A 17,895-nucleotide genomic window follows, 5' to 3' on the forward strand; every position below is an offset into this window, starting at 1 on the left:
TCTATCTATCTCTCTCTCTCTCTCTCTCTCTATATATATATATATATATATATATATATACCTGCATGCCTATCTATCTATCTGTCTGTCTGTCTCTCTGTCAATCTATCTATCTATTTGTCTGTTTGTCTGTCTATCTCTCTCTCTCTATCTGTCTATCTCTCTATCTGTCTATCTCACTATCTCTGTATATGTCTATCTGTCTATCTGTCGATCTATATATCTATCCATCTGTCTGTCTGTCTATCTATCTCTCTATTGTCTATCTGTGTCTAGCACTACTACATAACTGATAATCACCGCCGCCACTTTCACCGCCGGTTTCCTAAAAACCAACGGAGATACTCATTACCGCCGGTTCGTATTACGAACCGTTGGTGAAATGATTTTCACTACCGGTTCGTGTTACGAACCGTTGGTGAAAAATTTGGGCTAGTATAACCGGCTGGTAACACGAACCGGCGGTGATAACCAATCCTTATAGCCGGTTTGTGTTACCAACCGGTAGTGACGGTCGACCCATTTTTACCGCCGGTTTGTGGTACCAACCGGTGGTGAAAATCATTTCACTAACGGTTCATGATACGAACCAACAGTGATGATTTATGCTGCAGCACAATAAAATTCAAAACTTTTTTTTCAAACAAAGTCAGAAGAAAACAAACTTTATATCAAAATTGTAGTTCTCGATGAGATCCACAACTTTGTAGTTGATAACCTTTTTATTTGAAATTGCTTACGGTCCTGAATTCTGTTTGAAGCTCTTATATTTTAAAATTCAATTTATTTGAATTATACAACCAACCTCAGATGAAAAATGATCAAAAGCAAAGTTGCAGATCTCCCTATGATCTATAACTTTGTAGTTGACAACTTTTTCATTATAAATCATTTAGGGTCTTAAATTTGTATCTGAAGTTCTAAAATTTTGAAATTCAAATTTTACAAATGACGTCGGATGGAAAATCGACCAAAACCAAAGTTGTAGATCTCGATGAGAACTACAACTTTGTAGTTGATGACTTTTTCATTTGAAATTATTTGATGTCCCAACAGTATGGCTGAAGTTATGACGATTTGAAATTCAAATTTGTCAAACGACCTGGATGGCGAAACCACCAACATCAACGCTGTAGATCTCGATCAAAACAACAACTTTGTAGTTGATGACTTTTTTATGTGAAGTCATTGAGGGTTCTAAATATTCATTTTAAAATCATAAGAAGCTAGTACCAAAGGAATATACATGTCGTACGGAAACAAGAGAGACTTAGGGGCAGAGTGGTTAGAGTAGCTATGCATGAGGGCACAGCTTCGAATCCCAACACCGCATAGTGCGCGAAAAATCACGTGACTATCCATCTATCTATCTCTCTACCTAGCTATCTATTTATTTATCTATATATCCTCTAATATAGTGTATTCTAGAGATTTTAGGACACTTATGTGCCCTCACTTCATCATTTCATAATTTGACACTATCATTAGCGTGCTTAATGAAGATTGATTGATAAATAACAAGTAACGACATAGTGCATACCAAATTTGTGTGACTATTTAATGCAAAACAACTCTTGTCCCTAGAATCTCTTATATTCGGATACAATTTTTGAATGCTACAAAGGGAGTAGATTAAATTAAAGTATATTTGTCTTCTTATTTGTTATACTACTCGCCCCATCTTGAAATATAGTGCATTGGCGCTTCTAAAATTTGTACTAAAATATAATTTGTCATACCCAAGTTTGGCAAAAGTTGTTAAAAAGGAAGCCATAATTTAAGGAGGAACTCCTTAATTTTGTTTAATCTATGGTATATGCGTCATTTGACTACTCTCTTAAGTCAACTTAAAATTTTTGAAATACATTGTATTACACGATGACAGAGGGAGTTTGTGCGACAATAAAAAGGCAGCGGAAGATTACATCTCCATAATAAGATATTAATTGTCTAATCTATGTTTTGGTAGATATTAATTGTCTAATCTGTATGTTAGTTTTTTTGTCTGGACGATCACTCAAAAATGATTGGAAATGGCACATAGTTTTTAGGAACCTGACGATGTTTATATGCATGCCAATGAACAAGAATAAATTAACGGAGTGTTCGTTTTGGGAATCAAACCATTTTAGATGGAGTGATGCATGCCAATGAACAAGAATAAATTAATGGAGTGTTCACTTCGGGAATCAAACCATTTTAGATGGAGTGATACATGATGAGTCTTTCTCAAATTAGTGAAATGACCTTATTCCTCATACTAATATTATTTATTATCTTCTGAGGGATGGGGTGGTGATGAATCGACTCATTCTATTTCACAAACCAAATAAAAAAACTAAAGAGTGAGTTGATGATGGACGACTACTTCATTCTAAGAATGGCAAACTTCACCTTACTTTTCCCAAAAAGTGCAAGCTTGATGGGCACAACTTGAAACTCAATTAGTTCATTATATTTGTCCCTTGTTTACATGTATTGCATCTTGGAATACATGTTTTTTGTCTGTTGTAGCACCCAGTTTTAAGAACAAAACTAGGTACATGCTATATGTGTGCCCAGGAATTCAATTCACACATATAGTTACAAATGAAGGGGTAATATCAAAGACAATGCCTTTATTACATAGCGTATAAGTATTCACACACAAGAGACATAGTCTTACATTACATTATGTTCTATGTACTACAACTCTATTCTTTTGGCGAAGCCTCCAACACCATAGGATTCGTCAACTGGTTGATCACAAGCCTAAACCTCTTGGGAAACTTCACTGAAGAACCTCCATTTGGTACCCATCCGGGATTTTCCAAAGAATTAAAATAAAACAAGCGTAAGCTACTACCGCTTAGCAAGCATAACATGAGGAGATGCAGGCTCAAAAGGCTTGACACGGCTGAACTGTGGTAAGCACTTTTAGTTGATCATATTTTATTATTAAACATAAGTTGCTAAGTTATGCATAGGCTCCCAAATATAAATAATTAGAGATATCAACAATTTTAATCATAACCCAAACCATCTGAGTAACCAACTATTCAGTAAGGATCCAGGCCGCTCATGTCCTTAAGCACGACTGATATACTAATTTTACACTCTACATATGTTGTACACTTTCACCATGAGTCGTGTTGCCCATATGCCCGGATTAATTGCTGCCAAAACACTTCCAAGGTGAGTAGGTAGGGTACACTACGAAACTTTTCCCCAGTCGTTCTAATAAGAAGCAGCTGCTAAGGATTCCATCTCCCAAGTGTTATGGAGTCATCTCCAAAAATGGCACTAATACTCGTAGTACAGTACACACCTTGGGGATGAGGCCCATGCCCAGCCTGGTATGCCCCTCTTGCCGTTTCGATAAGCTGCTACAAACTAGAAAGAGCAAGGTACTGGACTAAGACCAAAGCCATGTAGTCCTCACGGTTGTACTGTAAGTCCGGGGTTGCCACTTAAAGATGAGTCCTTATGGAGAAAAACTAGAGCACCGTAAGAAAATGCCTAATGCTCTAGCCCTCTTGGTTCCATGTTGCTAAAAAGCATCTTTTAATGCCATGTTGCATATATCTTTAATTGTATTCTTTACTCAATATTAGTTGAAGCAAGCTAAGCATACTACCCATATGCAAAACCCATAGGTAAATCAAGGATAGGATAATCAACATCAAGGTAAATAGATTCCAGGCGATTCATTAACATATGCATATGAATTGAGATTGCATTAAAGTGAACAGGTAACAAGGAGCCTCATATTATACTTGCCTCAATCAAAGTATCGCTGCTGGTCTTGATCTTTAAAGGGTTGCTCCAGATCACCAACATACAACTCAATGTCTACTCGAGATCAAACAACACCATACAAGCATCCATACATACATGCATTGTAAACAAATATAAACTAATTAGAACAATACACCAAACAGTATAAATAGACGTTAAAAATGTTTAAAAACTGTTCTACGCGATGCTACGAGCACACGGGCGCGAGACTCACTCAAATCGGAGTTAAAACGGACGAGATATGGCTATTTTAAGGTCTAGATGGCAGTTTCATAAATAACGCAAACTATTTTTAGATTAAAATAAATAAAATTAGTTTTTAAAACCGGTCAGGGATGGCGGGTTCAAAAACCTAGAAACTGGAGGGGTTTTCTGCAAAAACGTGGCGATGGCTACTGACCAAGTCAGCGGGTGATGTGGCTTAAGCTTGTTGGCTGGGGCGGTGGACCGGGTGCGCTGTGGCGTGGACCAGCTGCGGTGGACTCCGTCCATGGGTCGTGGTGGACCGAAGGGGTGCGAGGGCAGCCCGGCAGTGGCGCCATGGCCGGTGGCGAGCACTTCGCTGGAAGTTTACCGGAAGGGCAATTTTGGGCATGGATCGCGATGGGATCAGTACTGGTAGATGCAGCATGGGAAGGACGTTCTCGACGGTGGGAAACGAACGGTGATGACGTATGGCTCGACGGAGCGGCAACGGCCTTCCTGCAGGGTTCAGCGGCGACGTGAGCGAGACAGATATCGAGGGAAACAATAAAATGGCTCCCGCAGCTTCGTCACCTTGGTGCGGGCCTCGTAGTGCCGGCCCTGCAAGGGTGCACCGGGTGCGACGGCCTAGGGCCCACGGGAGGGAGGGGCCTAGGCCTAGGACACGAGGTAGTATAGAGCACCAGCGGGCCTTTAGACTATGCGATACTGCACACTACAGACTGAGAGAGAGTAGAGACCCCGGCCGGACCTTTAGACCCTTTAGGCCTTTGCACTATGCGACAGACGGATAGAGAGAATAGAGGGTCAGAGTCAGAGGCCCATTAGGCCAGACGGTCAGAGTATGAGGCCTTGGGCCACTCGCCCACTCGAACAGAGGGTCAGACTTGGCCACTCGGGAGTCGGGACGACGGGACAGTCACGCGTGCACCGCCGGCCGAAGGCGAAATTTTCAATCTTTGGTGGGTGCACTAGAGAATTTTGAATTTTTAGTTGGTTTGGTTATTTGGCACTATATTTTATTCTCTATAAATAAGGTGAGCAAGAAGTTGCAATCTAAAATTGTGAGTATAGATGATACTCTCAAACATATTGAAGGTATCATATCATATTTTCAGAAGTATAGAGATGAAGGTTTCACTTCTAGTATGGATACAGGAAAAAACATTGCATCTGAAATAGATATAGACCCAAAATTTCGTACAAAACGTCAAGGAATGAGAAAGAAACATTTTGATGAATGAGATGACCAAGATGAGGAAATACAACAGTCTGCTGTGGACACATTTAGAGTAGAGTACTTCAATGTTATGATTGATGATGCAATTGCTTCATTGATAAGTAGATTTGAGCAGATGAAAAAATTTGATAATGTTTTTGGGTTCTTGTTCAACTCAAAAAATTTGAAATCTTTGGATGACGCTGATCTTTGGTTGCACTGCAAGAATTTTGTGGAAATATTTTCTCAAGATAACTCATCCGATGTTGAGATCAATGATTTTTTTTCAGAATTAAAGGTACTACAAGTGACTTTGCCAGATTCTTTGATGTCAGCGCTTGAGATTCTGGAGTTTGTTGTAGCTGCTGATTGCTATCCAAATGTTTCAGTTGCCTATCGAATCCTCTTCACTGTACCTATGACTGTAGCTTCGGCTGAAAGAAGTTTCTCAAAATTGAAGTTGTTGAAGAACTATTTGAGATCAACTATGTCACAGGAAAGGTTAAATGGATTGGCTATGTGCACCATCGAGAGTGATATCTTGGACACTATTGATCTCAATACCGTCCTTGATGATTTTACATCAAGAAATGCCTGAAGAACTATCTTTTTATGAGAAGCAATGGATATTATGGAGTTCTATTCTTCCTTAAGGTAATCATATTAGTTTTAGTCTACATTGTTCCTCATAATTATCAAATATGTTAAATTAAAAATATATCACTGAATTTATTTTCGCTTAGCAAGAAAAATTAGTGCTTATATATATTGTAAGATTTCTATATAGTTTAGAGGGGCCCTCGCGACGAGTTCGCCAGAGGGCCCTCAAAAACTTATGACCAGCACTGGGGCCTCGTTAACGAATCCGGAACGGCGGCGGGGCAGCGAAGGGCGCCGACAGTGGCGGCGGCGGCTTGCTCCTCGGCAAGATCCAAACAGCGGCAGCGCGGAGCTAAGGCAAAGGCGGCGGCTCGTAGATGCGAAACGGGGGTGCGGACGGGGCCTCGGCTCTTTATAGGGGCGCTCGGCGTGTACCGCAGGCAACAAATCCTCGGAAACACAGGATGTGGTGGCGTCGGATGAACAGACTCGGTGTCCGGTTTGTGCACGAGGTAGAAGGGGGTGCCGCTGACGTATGGGGCCGTGTTGCAGTGAGACAGGAGAGAGAGGGGAGGGCGCGGCTTGGCGCCTGGGCCGCCTGCGCAATTGGGCCTGTGTGTGCGGGGAGGGGAACACGGGCCCAAGAGGCAGCGAGAGTAGGCCGAACGGGCCTTTCGACTGGGCTGCGGGCAAGAGGGTGAGTGAGCCGGGGGAGTGGGCTGTTTTGAGCCTACGGACCAGAAGGAGAGAAAAAGAGGGAGAGGGAGAAAGGAGTGTTTTCCTTTAATTTCAAAATCCTTTTCTAAAGCAAGTTCAAATCATTTGAATTTAAGTCAAAACCACTCATTTCAATAAATCCAATGCAACAGCATGAATGCAAGAACAAGTTTTCTAAACTTATGATGAATTTTAATTTCAATAAAATTTTTTACTTCCCCTATGTTTAAATGTACACAAAAAATACATAATTAAATCAATTTTAGTTCTATTCAAAGAAAAGCAAATTTCAGGGTGTTATATCTGTTCCAGGTAATTGGGTCGATCCAAAATTCATCAAGATGAACTAATCAGAGATGTAAAAAAGTTAACTTGAACTAAGGCCAAAACTGGCAATGTGTACCAACTTGAACTCCTAAATGCTACCAGTGGGCCACTCTCCACCTATAACACGCATGTCCGGACACAAGCAGCATGTGTTGACCGGAGAAAACTGAAATAGGCCGGGCTGCTCAATGCTTGCATGGGCCGCATGGTATTGCCCGGTGGTGGTTGGGTGAATGATCGCTGGGCCCGACGTAATCTTCGTGGATTAATCTGGGCGCCACCACCCCACGGGGCCCACGATGAGTCCTCATCTTCTTCTTCATCTCTCCGTCCTTTTCAGCAGCACGTCCCGTGCTCGTCGTCAGGCGATGCTCCGGTGTGGTGCTGCCGCCTAAGCCGTTTCGGCTGTCGGATGCGTCGTCGCGCACGCCCACCGGCCGCCGACCGGAAGGTGATGATGGTGGTCGTCGCCACGTGAAGTCATCCGGTAGTATCTCCTCCTGCAATACACATCAGAGACACAGACATGCATGTGGCCAGTTACATGCAAGCAAGATGCCACTGTCTGTGCGACATGGCCATGATGAAGACGAAACTAATGGAGAATGCTAGAAAGAACTGCGTCACTAACCTTCTGGCTATCGACCTTCCTCTGCAGTTGTTGATGTTGTGCTGTGTGGAGCTGCATGTCCAGCCTCCCAAGTCCTATAGAAGATGAAATTGGAATGCATTTACAATCAGTATGTACATACTCAGTTTAATTAATATAAGACCATCATCATCATGCTATACGAAACGAGAGAAATATAAAATGGAAGATCAAGTACACCACTGAATTCATTACCATAAGCTCTGGTAGCCAGGAGGAGGAGGATGAGAGAGACAAACACCACGGAGCTCCACATTGCAAGTGCTAATAAGAGTGTGTTATACGAAGCTGGTTAAAATCTCCAAACAAGAGAGTTTCCCGGCCAAGAGCTGGCTTTGGATGCATATATATGAATGAAATGAGCTCCCCTGATGCATGCGTATAGAATCCTTGCGAACACATATTCTGAAGGCATATGCATGTCTTGTAGCTAGTGAGGAGGTGAGAGAGTTTCTGATCACATATGACATATTCTTTTCCCTGAAGTTGGGTTACAAACCTACAAAGAATGAGATCTTGATGTGAATCTCAAGATAAGGTGCATGCCACGGCCTTTAAGGGAGGATGTTCCCCTGAAATGTGGCCCTTGTTTTGCTCCGTCCCCTTCTTCATGTCCTTACTCTGAGGCTTAGGTTCCAAGCCTTGGATAGTTAGACCACACAGTAAGGGAAAAGAATGGAGAATTCATTTCATGGAGATTGTCTCTCCCACTCAAAATACATAATGAAGTTGCACGATGTGTGGACCTAGACATAAATTTAAGGTTATATGAACAACTTGTGACTGATGGTAATTATAAAGAGGAAGTATCAAGTGTACAAGTGTACAACAGTATCTTGATTGATGAATATATATGCGGTAATGCTGGGTCTGCCCGGACAATGCCGATGATGGGCCGCGACGCATCCCAACGACCACTCATCCACTCGCCCTCGCCCCAACCATTCTAAAAAAAGAAAAAAACCTTCTAATTTCTTTTGCTCCCTCCTCTCCACCACAGCGCCTTGCGGTTGCCACTCCGTCCGTCCCATCTCGAACGCAGATGCCACTCTGCCTCGCTGCTGTCGCACGCACCCCATCCGGCGCCGCTCGCACGCCCCCGTCACGTGCTGGTGCTGGTGGTGCTCGCTCCGCCCATCGTGCGCACCGCCGACCCGGACGAGCCAAGACTGGTGCTGGTGGTGCTGGTGCACGCGTGCGCCGCTGGTGCTAGTGCGTTCGCCCGGCCGAGCCAAGCCCACTACTGGTGGCGGTGGTGCTCGTGCGCCGCCGCTCCCTGCCGGCTCCGACCGTGGCGGCTGGAATTGACCGGCCCCAGCCTTCCTCTCCCCTATGTTGCATATGTATGTTTCAATTGTTTCAGATATTTAAGATGTATGTTGCAGTTGTTCTATTTTGATGTTGCAAAATTAGACCGGAGATGTTACATATGATGACAATTGGGAATTCCCCGTCGGGGAACGCCTCCCCATCCCTGTCCCCGCGGGGCTAAGAATTCCCCGTCCCAGTCCCCGTTTAACGTCGCGGGGGAGGCTTCCTCCCCATCCTCGCCCCCGCACGAGGATTCATACCCGACGGGTCCCCGGGCCCGACGTAGCTAGAGAGAATTTTTTAACACTTTTTGTAAACTAATTTTAAATCTAACACTGTTTTATTTTTTTTTTCCAAAACTAACACTTTTGTCCGCGCCTATTTCCCTACCGCGGCGAAATGCCTGTGCCGCGCCATGCATGGTGGCGCGCCGAGAGGGATGATGTGGCGACGACCGGGACGCTGACCAGTGACGTGGCAGGGTCTGCCGCGCCATTGATCTTGGCGCGGCATTGACGCGCCAAGGCCCACGGCGCGGCATGACCTGGATGCAACATTAATAAGGCTTGTGCCCATTCCTTTGGTGTGGAGTACTATATCTATAATATTCTTATATAAAGCTAAACCTCACTAGATAATTTTTCTCTTCATGCAAGGTGTCCACGTCATTTCTCACTAAGTCACTCACTGAATGTTCTATCTCTTCATGCAAGATCACATTATTCCCACTAAACCCATATGATTCCTTATTAATTACAAAAAATGTCCACGTCATCTCTATCATGTATGGCAAAAGTAATTAAATAGAGTGTTAGTGGGATTGAGAGGACGGATGGCCAGGATCAACACAGTTACTTAAGATTGGATGGCTGAAATATTAGTGATGGCGTGGCTTCACTAGAGAAGAGAGAAATAGCAGTTAATGACACATTCCATCTATATAGGTCATATATATCAAATAAAAGTTCTCCCATTCTTCGTCTCTGTCTCTGAAGAGGAACGGGTGGAAGGTCATCTTGTTCTTCTCCTTTCCTGTAGAAAATGTTTTTGCGCAAATCACTGTAAGCTCTCCTTGTCCTCTGGTGATTTCTATCGATTTCTTTTATTTAGATAGTCGAGGAAATTCCTTTAACCTATACATCGTTAGAGTTTCGTGCTTTTGTTTCTTCCGTAACCTAGCTGTCCCCTTGTTAGTTCCATTTTTTTCTAATATCTCTCTCTGTGTGTGTGAGATGATCGTTCATGTAGTTTTTTTCCCTCTATAATGCATTTAAGTTTCTTAAAGAATAGAATATCGAATTGTTAAAAGGGGGAGGATTGGAGGAAATTGGACAGGTCATAGCACAAAGAAACGGCAAAAAGCAAAGTTTTTTTATGTAGGTACGGTACCAAGATGAGAAAACCTTCCAAGGGATGCAAGGAGAAGAATGCGAATTACCGCTAGAATGGTCACACAAATGACCATGGCAAGCATTTCTTCAAGATATTGATTGGTGATTTTCATAAAAGATTGGTGAGCAATTTTCTTGCACACTGTGTTTCCAGCTATTTAGCTTGTGGAATATTGGAATGTGGTCATTATCATCTAAGAAGTGAAGTGAAGTAAGCTGCATCTGCACCAAAAATGCGGTGGCCGTTTCGGGCGCTAGACTTTTGGCAGCCTGTGGCGAGCAAATGAACTGGCGAGTTGTGGCTACGTTGCGGCACGCCATAAGTCCAGCGACGAACCAAACGGCCACCGAAGCTTTGGTGCGAGAGTTGTGGCGAGCTATGGCACGGCGCGGCCGCTATTCAAACGCACCCTAACTTTTGTTACTAATTCAATACTGTGGACTGTGGTAGTGTTTCCAATTAATATTAGCATGTTGTCCCTAAGATTACTAGTCAATGTAAAGATCTATGTTGGTAGCCATGAATGGAATAGCATCACTTACAAGACTATTTTGGCAATTTTATTTTAGAGCAATCAGGAATCAATTTAGTGTTTCATCATATGATGGTGTGCATCACTTGTTTAAAGATAATTAGCTATGATTGTATCAACCAACTTGCAATACAGCGATGTAGAATTTATACAGTTCTCTTACCTCATCTAAACTTTGTTCTACGTTAATCTTGCTGCCGCAGGTCATACCGGGTAAATTTGTTAAACATTTCGGAGACAAAATAGAAGGAAGTATTACTCTTAAATCACTTGGCGGTTATACTTTTGATGTTCAAGTTGCAAAGAATATGGGCAGAATAGTGCTTCAATTTGGGTGGAAGTCATTTGTTAGTGCCCATGACTTGAAAAAGATGGACTTCTTGGTATTCAAGTATGATGGGATGTCTCGGATGAAGGTTCTGATATTTGATCCTAGTGGTTGCGAGAAAGTACCACCATGTTTTGTCACGAAAAATGCTATTAGTGGTGGACGGAAGAGAGAAGAACCCATTGACATTTCAAGCAGCTATGCTAATCTTCCCATGAGAACACCAGAAACTAAAAAGAAATCATTGAAGCAAAGGGACAAGAGTAGGATCAGTATTAGTTCATCAAGATCCCTATCCAACTCATCAAGTTGAGTCACAATGTCATCAAACCTAGTAGCATCTATGTATATCTACAAGATCATGACATCATTGTTTTATTTGGTCATAGGAGGAATGACATCTTCAGAGGGCGATGAATCACATTCTATTCCGAGTTACATGCTCCCACGAGGCACCAGCCTTGATAGCATGCAAAAGAAGAAACTGAAAGAGAGACTCCTAGCTATTTGTTCTGAAATCCCCATCTCTGTGTGTGTCATGAAGAAGTCAAACATTTCTGGAAGATCTCAAGCTATGGTGAGTTAGGTTTTTCTCTTTTTTTGGTTCCAGATTGATATTAATATTGCATTTCAATTGCACGTCCTTCAGCAAGCAGGTTGTTTAGCTTCCTAGACTCCTTGAAGAAATTTACAAGCTAAGTTCGATGGAAAACTTCAACTGTTTTGACTTTTGAACACTGAAAACCCTTTCCCTCTATAACCAGGAATTCTCCAGGAAATACTCTAATGTATGTCTTCCATTGAAAAGCAGAGTGTTGATTCTTCAGTGTCATGGCAAGAGTTGGGAAGTGATTTGCCGTATTCAGGTTCCAAAAGCTCAACGCAAAGTTAAAAGGCTTTCCAAAGGGTGGGCACGGTTTGCACGTGACAACAATTTGGAGTTGGGAGATATCTGCCTCTTTGAGCCACTGAAGACCAAGAAGTACATGATGATTGTGCGTATCATTCGCAAAGAGTGAGATTTGGGAAGTGCTTTCTGCTGCTGTTTTCGACTTGTGCTTTTGTGTTTGATAAGAGTCGCTTATGGTCATGTGTGTCAGCCATTGGTGCCAACTTTTGTAGTAGTGATATTAAAGCTTTTATGCTTGGCAAGGGTACAACTTACTCTGTTTTGTTAGATAAGGGAACAAAGTGGTACAGCTTACTCTATTGAGTGCTGAACAATATAATCTATGGTCTATCCATCCCCTGATTAGTTGATTGCACCGTGTGGGCCGTGTGGTACATCTGTCGAGTGCGTCGTGTGGGCTGCACGGACGATCATGCGCTAGGCAACGATAATGCTCTTCTGAGCAGTGAGCACGGCGTAGGCACGGTGACAGGCAGGCGGGTAGGCGCGGCAGGTGCATGTGGGCAAGCGGGTGGGCAGGGCGTGGCGCGGCGGGACTGGACCGCGGGCCTTTAGTCGGCTCTGTCGCGCTATCGAATAGGGCGCGTCAGTGCCGCGCCAAGATCGGTGGCGTGGCAGACCCTGCCACGTCACCGGTCAGCGCTCCGGTCGTTGCCACGTCATCCCTCTCGCCATGCCATCATGCATGGCGCAGCATAGGCGTTTAGCCGCGCCAGGGAAATAGGCGCGGGTAAAAGTGTTAGTTTTGGAAAAAAATAAATAGTGTTATATTTAAAATTTGTTTACAAAAAGTGTTAAAAATCGCTAGAGACAAAAGACGAAGAAGATAGGGTGTGTCACAGCTCCCTACATCTACATTTGCTCACCTACCTCAAAGTTAGGTGAAGCCATGAGAGGTTGGCACTAGGACGAAGCATCTGCATCCGTAAAGTGTATGGTTGAAAACGGGAACGGGAAATTCCCGTACCGACCGACACCGAATACCGAAAATCCCGACCGAATATCGTTTTCTCGGGAAAAACGGATTCGGGAAGAAATCCGGTAAAATACGGCGAATCCGGTGTCGAAATCGGTTAGAGTGATTTCCTGACCGAATTAGCGGATCCCGTATTTGTTCAGGAAACTACCGTAGGAAATTCCTGTTTTCAAGGCCTCTAGGCAAACGGCCCAACTCACCCCGCCGGCCCACCCAAACCCCACGCCGCGCGGCCACATCCGTCGCCGGTCGCCCAAACCCTGAAACCCCACGCCGCATTGCCGCAAGTCTTTCAACTCGCCCCATCTTCGGCAGTCTTTCAACCCTAAGCACCCAAATCCCCAATCTTCGCCTCTTCGGCTTCGGCAGTCTCTCTCAACTCGCCCGCACGCCGCCGCCGACCGCAACTCGCCCGCGCTGCATTCCCTCCTCTCCGGCTCTCCCTCTCAGACTCTCAGTCTCTCTCAACTCTCAAGCGCGTCTCCAGCTCTCCTCTCCTAGGCTCCTGGCGCCTGGCGGCCTGGCCTCCCTCGGTCCCTCCTGGTGCCTTGCCTGGCGGCCTGGCCGTCCGACGAGGCGACAACAGATCCACGACTTGGGGGGCTAGGGAGGCAGGCCGGACGCCAAGATGAAGCCACCACCAAGTGAGCAAGCTTCTGGTTCTGCATCTGCCTCATCCACCTCCAAGCGCCGCCTCTTCCTGGAGCCACCCCCACCGGTGAACAGCAGCACCCTCACGCCTTTTCCAACGGCAGGTAAAGATGTGTGAATTAGTGTATGTTTCATTTATTGGCAAAGATGTTAGATGTGTGAATCACTACATGGGATTGCTTGTTGTTAGGGATGAAACTAACAGATGAATATTGTCCCCTTGTGTTTTATTGCTTGTGTGTTAGATGAAACTATCAAACTAACAGATGCATGAGTAAAAGTAATTGAGTAAGGTCCAATTGCTACTGTCATTTTGATTCCCAAATGAATGTTTTAGATTCATATTGCAATTGCAACCAACAGATGCATGAGTAAAAGTAATTGAGTAAGGTCCAATTACTTTGGTCATTTTGATTCATACTGGTGTCTTAGATTCATATTGTTGTGTTCTATTCTTGTCTTGGTAGGATCTAAGAGGTCAAGTGAAAGCCCTGGTAATTGTGGTAAAGATCTTGGTATATGTCTGTCTGTATCGTCTGCAAGTGCAACTCCTGCATCTAGTCCAAGTTAAGGTGGCAGTGCTGCTGCTGGTGGCAGTGGTTCAGGTTCAGGTGGTGCTGGTGGCAGTGGTTTAGGTGGTGCTGGCCTAGAAGGTGCTGGTGGCAGTGGTGCTGCCATTGCAAGTGACATACGTGCTGCTGGTGCGAGTGATCTAGGTGCTGCTGTTGCAAGTGACATAGGGGCTACTAGTGCAAGTGATAGAGGTTTTGTTGCTGCTGGAACAAGTACTGCAAGTGCAATCAGCGTTGACGGCGATGAGCCTGTGCAAGAGGGAGATGTACCTTGTGGAAAGAGGCGCAAGAGGTGTACATCCAATGTATGGCAGTACTTTACCAAGAAGAGAGTGGTCGTTGAGGATAATGGCAAGACATATGTTCAGATGTGGGCTTATTGCAATTGGCCCAAATGCAATCACAAGGGCAGATGTGAGAGCAACTATGGAACAACTGGATTTTGGACCCATCTGAGGGTGTCACATAGTATAGTGAAGGGCCAGCAGTAGCTCAAAGTGGAAAAAGATGGGGGGAAAGACATGACTGCTATGGTACCATATAGGTATGATGAAGAGGCTAGCTTGAGAAAGTTTTACTTGGCAATAGTCATGCATGAGTACCCATTTAATATATCTGAGCATGAGTATTTTGTTGATTTCATCAAATCCCTGCGTCCTACCTTTCCAATCAGATCTCGTGTTACCATTAGGAAAGAAATTATGAACATGTTCTTAGCTGAAAAGGAGAGGTTGTATAGCATGTTCAAATATGTCTCTTGTCGGTTTAGTGCCACCATGGACATGTGGACTTCAAATCAGAACAAGTCATACATGTGTGTAACTGTACATTGGATAGATGACAATTGGTATATCCAGAAAAGGATTGTGAACTTTGTGCATGTACAGGGCCGTCATACTGGTACAAAGCTCTCTGAGACATTTACTGAACTTATGGTTAAGTGGTATATTGACAAGAGAATGTTTGCTCTGACCTTGGACAATGCATCAGCAAATGAAGTAGCAGTCAAAGACATCATCTCTGATCTAAGGGCCAATGCTAGTTCAATGGCTTTGATATGTGATGGACTATTCTTCCATGTGAGGTGTGCTTGTCACATACTGAACCTTGTTGCTAGGGATGGTTTGAGTGTAATCACACCCACAATTGAGAATATTAGACAACTAGTTCTTGCTGTCAAGGGATCCCCATTGCAATGGGAGGAGCTCATGAAGCGTGCAACTGAGTGTGGGCTAGATACAAACAAGGGTCTTTCACTTGATGTGTCAACCAGATGGAATTCCACGTATTTGATGCTTTGAGATGCTTTGTACTACAAGAATGCATTCATGAGGCTTAAATCATTAGATCGCCGTAGGTATGAAAAAATCACTCCTTCTCCTGGTGAATGGGCCATGGCATTTAAATTGTTCCAATGCTTGAAGAAATTCTTTGATCTCACTGAACTGTTGTCTGGTACTTTATATCCAACTGCAAATCTGTTCTATAGAGGGTTTTGTGAGATAAAGATTTTACTAGATGAATGGTCTATTTGTCAAGATATCACTATTAGTGCAATGGCTACTTCTATGAGTAGGAAGTTTGAAAAATATTGGAAGAAATCATCCACTACACTTGCTGTTGCCTGCTTTCTAGATCCTAGATATAAGAAAAGGCTTATTGAGTTCTACATGAGAAAATTCCATGGCATCTCATCTCAAGTTCATGTTGATGAACTTGTTGATGTCATGAAGAAATTGTACCAGTTCTATGCTGCTGCTGCTCCTTCATCTTCAAGGCCTAAAAGTGGATCAAATGATGCTAAGGATACAGATGACATGTTAGTGGACAGTGGAGATGATGAACTAGAGAACTTCTTGTATGAGTCTAGTGGGCATGGTGCTGATGATATGAATGAGCTAGACAAGTACATGGCAGATCCACCTCTGAGGCTCAGTGGTCAGTTTGATATCTTGGCATGGTGGAAGAACCAGACCGATGAGTATCCTATTCTTTCAAAAATAGCTCGTGATTTGCTAGCTGTACAAGTCTCAACTGTGGCTTCTGAGTCTGCTTTTAGCGCTGGTGGACGTGTTGTTGATCCTTTCCGTAGCCGCCTTGACCCTGAAATGGTTGAAGCTTTGATATGCATGAAAGATTGGGTTGCTGCAGAAAGAAGAGGTTAGAAAAGCATCTTAGTTTTAGTTGTACAATATTTTATCATAATCATGTTTGCTGATATATGAGTCTTGGCTTACTTTGAATTTCAGATAAGAAGATTGGTTCTATTGTTGGTGATCTTGAAGTTATTGAGGCCCTTGTTTCAAAGCTGAACATTGAGGTATTGTCAATTGAGTTATCTAGTCATTTGGCTACATTGTTTGTTATATATATGTTGCAGTTGTATGTGGCTGGGGCTGTGTAGTGTACTAGATTACTAGTGTTTACTCTAGAGTTCTAATCTAGAGGAAAGGATAATAATTCTAGTATTTATACATCACTTGATAGACTATTAGCAACTGAACCAAAGGTTAGCTTCAAGCAACTGTGAGTTGGTAACTGAGCAGAAAAGTTCAAAGTAAGAAACAAACTGTTAGGAGTTTTTGGGAAATCTAAATAAGCACAACTTAGAAATCAAGTAAGCATGAAAACAAAAAAAAACTTACCTAGAAGTGAATTAACACCCTTAAATTAAAGCAACTTAAAAATAAAGATTCTATTAAACTTAAGAACTTTATGTGTCATGCATGTGCTACATATGCTTCCTACATATATCTTGATTCAGAATAACAGAGGGACAGAGCTTCACCCTTGTCTATGATTTTGCATATTAGTTGATAACTGGGCTGTGGCCAGATCAGTTCTTTCCAACACTGATGCCTCCTATTTTTTTAGGACGACGATGTCGCGGACAGCGATGATGAAGGAGATGGACCACATGGAGATGATCTGGGCTTCTTTGACATGTAGTGTTGTCTGCTTATGCTCCTTCATCGATTGTGTGTTTGGCTGTTGGCACTTGGTCGCTGGGCATGTTTTATTTTTAATTTGGACTTGTACTTGTGAGTTGAGTGTTGGACCAGTAGGTTGTCTCGTTGTCTCTTGCCTGTGACTATGAGTGAGTCGAGTGTTGGACTTGGACCATTGCCTGTGTGTGGTTGCCTTGCCTGCATGTGAACTATGATGTACGGCTGTGACTTGTGTGCTATGTGATTGTTGCCTCATTGCCTGTGAACTGACGAACTATGATGTACTGTGTGTGGTTGCTTCATTCTGATTCTGTGTTGCTTTCATAGTTTCATCCGTATATGCTTCAATGCATGGTTGCAATTATTGCGTCGAGCTAACTGTTTTAAGTGGTTACATGTATATTGATGTTTCCATTTTGTGTTATCGATTCCCGATCGTAATCGACACGTTCCCGATCGAAGTATTCCGTTCCTAATATCCCGTAATATCGAATTCGTTTTCCCGTCCGGCTTTCCCGTTCCTGCCACCGTTCCCGGTCATATAATGCAGGAGCGGGAATGATTACGGTGTTTTCCCGACCGTTCCCGACCGTTTTCAACCCTAGCAAAGTGGAGTGCTCGGGCGGGCATCAGGATGAAGATCTGCATGTGCAGGTAGCCGACGGACTCGAGTTCGAGACTGGAGATGGGAGGGCAAGGTGCTTGGACGCTTGCATGGAGAACGTGCTGGCTGCGAGCGGCACCGGCGTCACTCGAGTGGGGTACTGGCGAGTCGGAGACTA

The 17,895-nt window shown here is 43.6% G+C and overlaps 1 protein-coding gene across 1 annotated transcript; it reads right to left on the reverse strand.

Annotated features, from left to right (window-relative positions):
• Nucleotides 1-7,029: 7,029 nt before the first annotated feature.
• On the reverse strand, nt 7,030-7,792 carry LOC136475343 (uncharacterized). The gene is made up of 3 exons (XM_066472877.1): nt 7,689-7,792; nt 7,476-7,549; nt 7,030-7,344 (listed from the first exon to the last, which is right to left on the reverse strand). The coding sequence occupies exons 1-3, from the start codon at nt 7,747-7,749 to the stop codon at nt 7,030-7,032; spliced, it is 450 nt and encodes a 149-aa protein (XP_066328974.1). The 5' UTR covers nt 7,750-7,792.
• Nucleotides 7,793-17,895: the final 10,103 nt, after the last annotated feature.

This window comes from Miscanthus floridulus, chromosome 8 (assembly GCF_019320115.1).
Source record: "Miscanthus floridulus cultivar M001 chromosome 8, ASM1932011v1, whole genome shotgun sequence".
NCBI lineage: Eukaryota > Viridiplantae > Streptophyta > Magnoliopsida > Poales > Poaceae > Miscanthus > Miscanthus floridulus.

What these genes read in the sequence shown, in the direction of transcription:
- LOC136475343 (XM_066472877.1), bottom strand. Translation starts at nt 7,749, where the DNA reads ATGTGGAGCTCCGTGGTGTTTGTCTCTCTCATCCTCCTCCTCCTGGCT. An exon ending in CCTGGCTACCAGAGCTTATG is followed by an intron (nt 7,550 to 7,688) that starts GTAATGAATTCA and finishes CATCTTCTATAG; the next exon opens with GACTTGGGAGGCTGGACATG. An exon ending in GGAAGGTCGATAGCCAGAAG is followed by an intron (nt 7,345 to 7,475) that starts GTTAGTGACGCA and finishes TGTGTATTGCAG; the next exon opens with GAGGAGATACTACCGGATGA.